General features: G+C 36.1%; 2 protein-coding genes across 2 annotated transcripts; both read right to left on the minus strand.

Annotated features, from left to right (window-relative positions):
• Position 1: 1 nt before the first annotated feature.
• LOC132191745 (protein IQ-DOMAIN 12-like) lies at positions 2–3120 on the minus strand. The gene is made up of 6 exons (XM_059606834.1): positions 3034–3120; positions 2734–2781; positions 2285–2420; positions 1912–2196; positions 791–1003; positions 2–181 (listed from the first exon to the last, which is right to left on the minus strand). The coding sequence occupies exons 3-6, from the start codon at positions 2357–2359 to the stop codon at positions 2–4; spliced, it is 753 nt and encodes a 250-aa protein (XP_059462817.1). The 5' UTR covers positions 2360–2420; positions 2734–2781; positions 3034–3120.
• Positions 3121–6371: 3251 nt separating this feature from the next.
• LOC132161593 (probable inactive purple acid phosphatase 16) lies at positions 6372–9903 on the minus strand. Its single transcript, XM_059571746.1, has 5 exons — positions 9550–9903; positions 9129–9353; positions 8449–8722; positions 7643–7811; positions 6372–6641 (listed from the first exon to the last, which is right to left on the minus strand). The coding sequence occupies exons 1-5, from the start codon at positions 9818–9820 to the stop codon at positions 6429–6431; spliced, it is 1152 nt and encodes a 383-aa protein (XP_059427729.1). The 5' UTR covers positions 9821–9903; the 3' UTR covers positions 6372–6428.
• Positions 9904–10303: the final 400 nt, after the last annotated feature.

Consider the following 10303-nt stretch of genomic DNA (forward strand, 5'->3'; position numbering starts at 1 on the left):
TCTAATTGTTCTGAAAATTAAGCTGATAAAAAGTAGTAAATTTAGTTACCCTGTGTGAAAATGAATATTTCTTTATGCGCTCTCTTTTGATGATGGCCTCTTGTTTTCTTAACCATATGGCTTCCATATCTTCCTTCAGAAGTGTGCTGCGGTCCCAGCTTCTCTGACTGCTGCATTCAAGCTGCCAATAAACCAAATATGCAAACATCAATAAACACCTACACAAATTTTGGTTTTGCAGCCACATTGAGTAATTGATAATGCATGTATTCAGGAGAAACCTCTCGAAAGTGAAGAAGTTTACATGAATTAGGTCTTTTATACCATGCAAATTGATTGAGGATCTTTGTCAAAATCATTCCCCCTAATGCAAATGGGGCCACCTACTTCTAGGGGTTAAAACAAATATTTCTGAATGTTGGCTAACACTTGCATGCCATGCTACACGAACTCCCACTTTTACATACCCAAGTGCTTACTTATAATGTCATAGTTGAAAAAAATAAAATAAATAAATCAATAAGCACTTAGGATTAAAAAACGTTGTAGTGAAAAACTGACACGTTAAAAAGTTAGCACTCGGGAGTGTAAAAGTGGTAGTTCGTGCTTGGGATCCTCTTTGGACTACATTTTCCCTTTTTTTTCTCAGGGAGGTTCATTCACAAACAATGACATAACAGGGCAAGTAGGTTAATTTCTTCCTGGTTTATTAGAACTAAATCTTCCAGGAGTTTCTTCTGAAAACACCTTAAAAGGCAATATTAAACCTAAATTTGAATCATCTGACTACCTTTGTTTCCTTTTCATCCAACTCCTCTTTGGCCCTGAAAAACTCTTTTGTATCCCCTAATGCAGTGGGGCTGCTCCTTTTCTGGACCTCTGCCTGTCTTTTTGCAGCGGGTGGCAAACACTTCAATGAGACTGCTTGGCATCTCACTGCTCGCCCACGAGCTATGGCTTGAAGTCTCACCAGTCCCTTCAATGCTCTCAATGCTTTCCTTGCCTGTTTCACTCCCATTTGAAATTCAAATTAGACATGATGAGCAATTCTTTTTCAGACATAGCCAACACATGTGAAATCCTTCTTTCAATCAGCTTGTATAGAAAACTTTGCCTGTCTAATCAGAATTTAGGTAAAAAAATTTGAAATTTCGTAGAATTAAGTAAAATATTGGCTGCTAAAACTCTGTTTCTTAAGGTCTTGGATTTTTTAAATCTTTAAATTGGTGTCAGATTCCAAATACACATTGTGGAAGGCTTTCATCATCTTCAAGAAGCATTTGAAGGAAATCTTTATTGTTGAATGACTTCCAATTCTCACTAGAGTTCACCAAGCTATCCACTCAAAATATCAGTTAAAGTGATTTTCAGAAAAGAAAACAAGACCAATTTGAAGGTAAACATTCAAGCACACTGAGACTGAAAACCTTTGCAATTGAGCACCAGAAATCATTCCATGAGCCAAAAGTGGGTAGTTTTCTTTTAAAAGTGTATCCAAACTACCCTAATCAGAGTCTTACTTGCAATCTTGCAATTCCAGAGAAACAACAAATTTCAATGGAATGCAGAGATGTCATAAGTCTGTTAGATTTTGGAGAAAAGTAGCATATAAACATAAAGGAGAATCACAAAAACACCTTAAATAGATATGCCAAGACCCTTATCCACTAACTTGCTTCCCTCCATATAGGAAGACAACTTTGAGGAAATAAGACAACCTTTCACCCTAGTAGTTATCTTTGTTTTTAATTACCCAAAAGTTTTAGTTTAATAAAAATTATTTTAATATGGTATAATATATAATATATGTCTCCTTGTAGGAGATGTGTTCTAATAAAGTCTATTTTCATATAAAATTATATGCAGAAGTTACTTGGGGAGAAAAATAAGCAAAGATTTCAAGGAACTCACCAGATGTGCCCGGTAAGCGCTTTGAATCCTAATGGCAGCCAAATTTCTAGCTTGCTTTGTGAAACGCTTGCAAGAGTGAGAAGCGCTGGTGAGCCGGACAACCTCGGCCGCAGCATGGGCGGCAGCCATTGCAACCTCAGCAGCAGCAGCTGTTGCAATGGCAACAGTCAAAGCATGCTTTCTCTGCTCTTCCGTTGCCTCCCTCAGTGTCTTCTGTGGTGCTATCAGTGCAGGGTACTGCTTACATCTAGACTTTTCAAAAGACCATCTCAGCTTCTTCAATTTCTGACAATATAATGGATAGAAAGATTACCAAAAAGAATTACTGAAACTGATCATTTCAAGCAATGAAAATAGAAGGGTGTAAATCAACCTTTTCTACTTTTGTTTTCGCCTGAGAATTAAAGAGCCTCCCCATCCAACCAAACCAGCACTTGGTCTTTGTCATTGATTTGTATGATCGTATTGACCAAATTCAATAGCATCAGTCTATATTCTTCAACTAGACCCTACATTTGGGAGTGGAAAATGGAAAACAAACAGAACCCTTTTAACATTTGTTCTATAGAAGCTTAAAAACAACCCAAGAAAATAAAAAAGAAACCTTTTGGAGAACATGATCAAACAATTTTCTACAGAAAAAACACTGGGAAACAAATTTGGAAGTGCAAACATTTGATAGCGTCAATGGCACTAATATTCCTATTTCTCAGTTCATAATTATGCATGAAATCTAAAGAATCACAGAGGTCAGTGTTTTATCAAACAAATGGAATGCAAGGAGAATATATATGAAATATACTGTAGCTCGGAGAATCTAACCTTTTATACCATCAAGTATCCGCTACAGAAGAGCACCATTTATTTAGCCTGAAAGGTACAAAAATATAATGAAGAAGGTAAATATTAAAGCATCTGAATGCAGAATTCTCTCTCTCTCTCAATGGTCTTGAAAACACATAATAGCCATTGAAACTATCCTCTTGATGCATAACCCCATGTGGGTTTTTTCTATTGCTTTTGCTTGGTCTTTGTTTTCAAGACCAAATTATATATATAGATTATATGCTCAGGAAGTGAGAATGGAAGCAAGAACATTGCAGGGAAAGGCAAAAGCATTACTCTTTGGAGTAAGGTGTGAGGTGTAAGGAGGCTTTATGCAGATACTTTGTGAATTGTGATGGTTGGTGCATGGTGGCTTAAGAGCAAGTCTGTTCAACATCATGAGGGTCCCTATGCTTCATATTCTATCTTTTCCAACTGTCAATTTCACAACTGCCCCTGACCGGTTCAAACGTCTGTTTTTGTGCGTTTTACCAGATTGACATATTTGGTTCTGCCCCTAGCCCCCCTACCAACCAACCAAAAAAAAAAAAAAAACACTAGAAAAGGAACAAAGAAGAAATAAGGTCCTCAATACATGTCCAAAAAAATGGAGTGATGGATTTGAGTCAGAAAAATCCTAAACCATACCTATTTATTTTGGGTGAATTGGGTTGAGATTAAATTTTCCAAGTCAATTCCCAATTAGGAGATATGTATTGCAGGTTTGAGAATACATTTTCTAGGTCAATTCACAATTAGGAAGTATATGTCACGTTTTTTAGGTGTCATCTTAGGCTGAAAACATGGGATTTGATTGACTAATAATATAAGCATGAAAACTCCGATTTTAAAGGTCAAACCGTGATTTTACCAAACACTTAACCGTATTTTTAAAAATAATATATTCTCATATTGCACGTATTGAAATCGCTATTTTTTAAAATCAAACATTTAAAACTGCAAACCCAAACGAACCCTAAGTCTTTACATTCATGCAAAAGCAACGTCGACATCAAATTTCTTACTCCCTATGGTGTGAACATATTTGGAAATTTGCTTCATGGGGTGGTTTTGAAGAATTTGCACTAGAAAGTAGTCTTTGTTGCATGACATATTAATCAAGCCAAAATAGCTTCCTAAAGATCAGTCGAAATTGGTTATTCTTGTTGAACTTTTCGTGGATTAGATAAAGTATCTGATGAATATATATATATACACAAATATATATTCAAAGCCATGGCATTAACTTTGGTCCCCTTCTCTTTTATGAATTATCATTGGCCATGTGAACAGTTCTTGACTTGTCCAAGATAATGGAGCTTTAGCAGCTCGTTTCCTTTCCATTGTGGACCAGCAAAATGAGAGCAAATGGCTTTTGAGCTGCTTAATGTCCCAAGAAGAAGACATGAATGCAGTGAATTCTATATCTCTTTTTATTTGGTGGGGAAGGGATTGGAACTTGCTTAACAAAATCGGCCTACCATGAGTTGTACTGTTAGCAAGAGAATAAAGTGCCTTTTTTCAGTTTGTAATGGCCCAAGCAGCAGGGCTCTTCTTTTTCTTTTTCTAATAAGATTTTTTTTTTTTTTAATTAAGTGGAAATAATTGTAGCTTAAGCAATGGGGTAGCCTTCAAGCCCTCCATTCCCGTGAATTGAACCTAAAATCTCTCTCTTTTAGTAAAGAAGGAGGTGCCCTTCATTATAAGCAAAGGGAAAATAAAAATTAGTCCTTAATTTATTATTATTATTATTATTTTTTTACATCTTTTTAAGTTTTATCACACGTTCAAATACGCATCCAATTAATCAACATCCTGCTGCATCAAACCACTAAGTCAATGACATGTGGCTCACACTTGACATGTTATGTCCCGACGGTACATGTCACTAGACAAAACTATCATAATTAAAATTAAAAATAAAATAAACGTAACAGCTATGAGAGAAGACCTCTACTTATAGAGAGGCGGTCGACAACCCATCATCTGTGAAGGGTGGCTACCCAGGCCCACCCTTACAAGAGACGACCCCTCATTAAATGAGAGGGCCACCACTTCTAATAGATTTGTGAGGGACGGTCTCTCCTCACACTGGGTGACTGCTTTTTACTGGTGATGAGTGGTCGGTCACTCCTTTATAAGAGAAAGCCTCAGCTCATAGTTATTACTCTTCTTTTATAATTTTATTTCTTTTTTATTTTTAAAATTTTTTTATTTAGAGTAAACTTGTAATTTAAGATTGATTTGCTTATAAGTACCCCCTCACTCTATCAACACTAACTCAATGGCAACCCTTTCTCTTTAGCAATTCTACTTACTTATAATATTTAATGACTTAACACCATGCTCATACGTAATAGAAAAACATTTTAATCCAACTTAAAAGTCACCTCAAAAAGCCATATTGGATATTGATTTAGGTATCGTTTGTTTTCTGTAAAAGATTTTTCTTATTTTTGAGAGTTGAATAATCTCTGACGAAGTATAAAATGATAAACATCATCTTTTTCTTGATTTTTCATAAAGAAGCTTTTTGTGAAAGAATATGGGGGAACTTCTTTTCGTCACTTGGATTTTAAACAAGCTGACAGCTTAAGCATGCACATTATTAAAATCAAATTGCATATGCTTGGTTTGATTACATAAAACCAGAGTAGCAACTTGTCATGACAAAGAGGCTTTTCATATTAATGGACCATCACTGTCACTATAATTACATGCACTCATGCACATCGCCGTTTGCCAATCTTAATGCAATATTACATCCCTTGATTTAGATATTCATTAGAAAATTCTAGTGTTATTATGATGCTTACTTTCATTCCTTTTATTAAGCATTCCTTCCTCTTTTATTAATCTTTTATGTGTGGAGAGTCGCGGAGCCATGTAGCTTGATTTGAGAGGCCATGGTCGGTGCACACATTTAGGTGAGAACATATATTTTCTGTTTAATCAATTATTTATTCTAAAAGCTTAAACAGCATGCCAACATTCACCTCACAGGCTCCCCTTCGTCTCTTTGCAAGAAGATGCAGACGTGCCCTCCACCAAGTGGCTTCGAGCGTAGTTTGCGTTGAAAGACTAGATGAATGCAAGATACTAAAATTCACACGAAGTATCACATTTTCTATGTTCTTCATTGGTATGAGAGCAAAGAAATCCTTTGTCAAGAGTCGTTACGGTTGAAAACAAGATGTCACTGCTGGCACACACTCCGCTTCTAAGGTGACCAAAATCACTCTTTTGTTCAAGTGCTCATTAATATTATTATACTTGGAAAAACATATCATGAAAGTTATGGGGTTGTTTGTTAAACAACATCCCACCTTTTCAAACACTATTCATTTCATTCTCCAAAAAAATAATATCAAAATATTCTTACTTTTATATTATATCATTTACTTTTTATATCACATCATTTACTTTTTACTACTATTCAAATAAAAAAAATCACTACAAAATAAAATTTTTTCACTTTCCAATACCACTTTTTCACTTTTCTATACCAATCATTATTTTCTATTTTAATTTTGTTATTATGAACAGTGCCGTGGAAAAGCAATGCTGTTTGCCGAACACCAAGGTGTTGTGTTGACAGAGAGAAGGAAAAAAGGAAAAAATAATGTGGCCTATCAAGTATTAAATATATATACAAATTTATTATATTCCTTGATATATACAATTTGTAGGACTTAAGGACTCAAGACCACTCTACTGTGCACTACATTGTCCTCCATCCTTATCCAAGATTTAACAGAGAAGGGCAGCTGAGTGATTTCTAGAATCCTAGCTCCCCTGGGCCAGTCTCCATAGCCACCATAACCAGTATGCCTAGCAAAGCACAGCCAAAGCTTCTTATAGGGGCAGCACCAGTCCAATCCATGATTGTGCCCAACGAATATTGCCTGCCACAATGAAAAGAGAAACGAATAAACATGACCCCATTTGTTTCCATCAATCCAGTGACAAAGATTCATTTCATCTCTGACATTCAGGAACCTTAAGCACACATATTACACATTAACCGATCTTTCCAATTAGCAGGACTTTTGAAGCCAAAACTGATCAGGATATACTAAACCTTTTTGCCAAAATATTAACATTTTTTCTCATACTCTTTTCATGCTTTGAAGAAAGATATATACACAATAACTAAACTTCAGTTCATCATCCTAAACCACATTTTGATGATTTTGGTGTGACTCAAATGTCGTGGGTGCTGGAACTCATATTTTCCTGAAAGTGGATTGTCATCGAATTCAAAAAAAAAATTGCTCCATCGACTTCAGAGAAGTCATAGAAGACACAAGTATTAGGTACTTCAATCGTAACATGCTAGAAGATTGTCAATGGTCATTCTTAAGTAACTCTTGTCCATCAAATGAAGCAATGACAAAAAGAAAATGGCCATTCAGGGCCATAAAAGCCCAAGTACATAAGTATCAAGCCAGACAGCGTGTCCAACTTGTGATTCAAGAAATTTGCAGCTGCCCCTTTGATTTGGTATTAGTTATAAATCGAATACAGATGAAAATTGGGCGTTCAAGGTCAAACCTAGGCCCATTACGACCAGGAGCGTCATGGATATGTACGGGGGTATGTGCATTTTTGTAACAAAAAATGTTAGACCTACAACTCTTTTACAACTTGCTAACAAATGTAAGCATATGAGTTGAGGGTGTCAAAAACTGTTTTTGGTGGCTGATGTGATACCAATCACATCCTAACACGTGTCAACAAATTGTAAAAAAGTTCTACGTCTAGCATTACTGTATGTAAGTATGTTTCTTTGTGTAGTTACCGAGAAAACAGACATCTCACGTGAATGTATGTTATGTATATGTGAATGTACATAAGTACACATGAATATGGTTAACTGTATAAGAATGCAGATCTGAGAACTTACCTTGACAGAAGGCCTTTTAACCAGAAGTTTCATGATACCCATTTCTGCTTCTTGAGCAGCAACACTTTCTTTGTTAATTGAGCCCACACAAGGCTGGTATATTCCAAACCATGGAGCCACCTTCTTATATGCAGCACTTGGAATGTGCCAGAATATTAGCTCAGGAACCCTGTCAGATAACACTTCATTTGATGGACGAGAAAATGGAGGAAAACGATAAAATAAGAATAAAGAAATTTAGCATTTTTAGTGTCTCTTATTGTTGTCCTTTGTTAAATCATCAGTTGTCCTAAAAACTTATGCCGATAGAAAGAGGTAAATTTAATTACTTAATCAAAACTTTTAACACTCTCCCTCATGTGGAGGCTCAAACTCCCTCTTAATAGGTGAGATTCAAAAAGTAGAATATTTAATTTAAATGAGGGGTGATTTGACGGAGTCAAGGTTCAATTCCATGACCTTTTGGCTCTAATACCATGTTAAATCACCCGTTGTCCTAAAAGCTTAAGTTGATAGGAAGATGTAAATTTAATCACTTAATCAACACTTTTAACATCCTTGAGAGAAGAAAACCCAAACCTCACCATAGTCAACTACAACTATTTGCCTTACTTTCGCTTAAATCAAACAACACCCAAAGCAAGGTTCCAATTTTTCAACTAATTTTTTTCCTTTCTTGGAAACCATTTAAATCAATGAACTAAAATTTAGATATTTAAACCTTGTTTCTAAAACATTATATCCTGAGCCCATAAGTTGCAAAGAAAGGTAGTTAAAAAAAGAGTTGTATTTCACTGTTCTTCTACCTTGAGTCAGGGTTGATCTCTTGAGATTTATGCTGGAACCATTCTGCTTGGGCGCTTGATATTACTTCTGGATACGACCCACCACCAGAATCCAAAAAGTAGAGGTATACCACAGGTGACTTTGCATCATCTGATGAGACCTGGAGAACATAGTTGGATATACTTGGCCAAAGTTCTTTAGGACCATTTCTAGAATGAGAGAGTACATTATGGTCAATCTCATGCTTCATCAACTCCAGACGATGTGTGCCTCTAAAGCTACATGCTTCTTCTCCTGCCAGACATTGGGATTCATTTGGTTTATTAAAAATTTTGCTTTCTCTTCTCAAAACAAAAACATTAACAAACAACTCAAACACAAAACACTCTTAAAAACACCAACAAAAACAACTCAAACACAAAACACTCCTAAAAACACCAACAAAAGTTTTCACTTGAATGTCACATCAAAACACTTTTTTATTTTTAAAAAACTTCTAAAAAATATTAACAAACAGAAACAGAGCCAACATGTTTCTCCTTTTTGGATGAATACCTTTACAATTCAAAACAAAAATTACAGCACACTGCTCACTTACTCAAAACAGAGAGAAGAATTCCGCACAACCCAATTCAACACAAAATTCTTAAAACCCTCCTCATAAAACACTAACAACAAATGCCACTAACTTCATGCTTACTTGAATTTGTGGAGTTGGCCGCTGGGCAAACAAGTTGAGGAATTCCAGGGGCTGAAAACCATTCCATTGGCCATTCAAATGCTGCATCGTCATGGTTTCCAAACACACTTGCCCATGGTATTCCCCTGGATTTTGTTGGAGAAATTGCCTGATCCCAATATAAGCTGGCATTTGCAATCGGTATATTGTTGGCCGTGATGACATCTCCAAGGTATATAACAAAATCTGCTCCACAATCACTTCATTAGCATTTTATACCAAAAAATAAACAAAATAAATGAATCAAAATATTAATTATACAAAGATGCCATATATCAAGCTTTGCACCCTTAAAGCTTATACTTAAGCTTATAGTTAATTCATACAACTTAGAAGTGTATGAATTACAGTTTACCTTAGATCATTGAAGTGATATTAGTACCTGGAGTTTCATCGTCCAGTACAGTATTCATGACCTTTATAGAGTTCGCGTCCTGGCGGCGTCCCCAGGCCGTCCACGCGTCCTCCCCAAAATGCAGGTCTGCAAAGAGAGCGATCTTGAACGGTGCACCCTGCCGGATTCGGAGGCAATTCTCCGACGTCTTTGGCAGGGCGAGCACTTGGTAATCAAATCCGAGGGTCAGGATGAACTGGAAGTAGAGAGAGAAGCAAGCGAAGGACAAGATCGTCAACTGAGCTGGGGAGCTCTCCATCGTCGCAGAGCAGAGAACGGTTGCAATGATGGTCTCGTCCGCATCGACGAGGTGAGTCAGGTGACGGGTATGGTACGCATCGATCTCGGTTTTGGTGGGAAAGAGGATGATAACGTCAGCACTAGCCTTATCTTCTTTAAGGTTAATGCTGCGGTACCCCTACTTTTTAGCATAATTCTAATTACCCCCTATTTCCAATCTATAAGGACTTGGTTGAAAATTTGTTTCAACTTACTCTAATAAGTGACAAATGTCATTTAATATCTTTGAGTTTTTCAAAAATTAATGTTTGGTTTCTTAAGTTAGTAAAATGATAATAAATGACTGTTAATAATATATAGTTTTTAAAAAAGTGATAGATGACACTTAACACTTATTGAAATTGACTGGAAAAAATTTCCTCCAAACCAATAAATTTTTGTCCCTTTTGGAGTTAGACTATATCTCTCATATAGGACATGATTTTTTTTTATATAAAAAGAA

The sequence above is a fragment of the Corylus avellana genome, chromosome ca9, assembly GCF_901000735.1.
Source record: "Corylus avellana chromosome ca9, CavTom2PMs-1.0".
Classification (NCBI taxonomy): domain Eukaryota; kingdom Viridiplantae; phylum Streptophyta; class Magnoliopsida; order Fagales; family Betulaceae; genus Corylus; species Corylus avellana.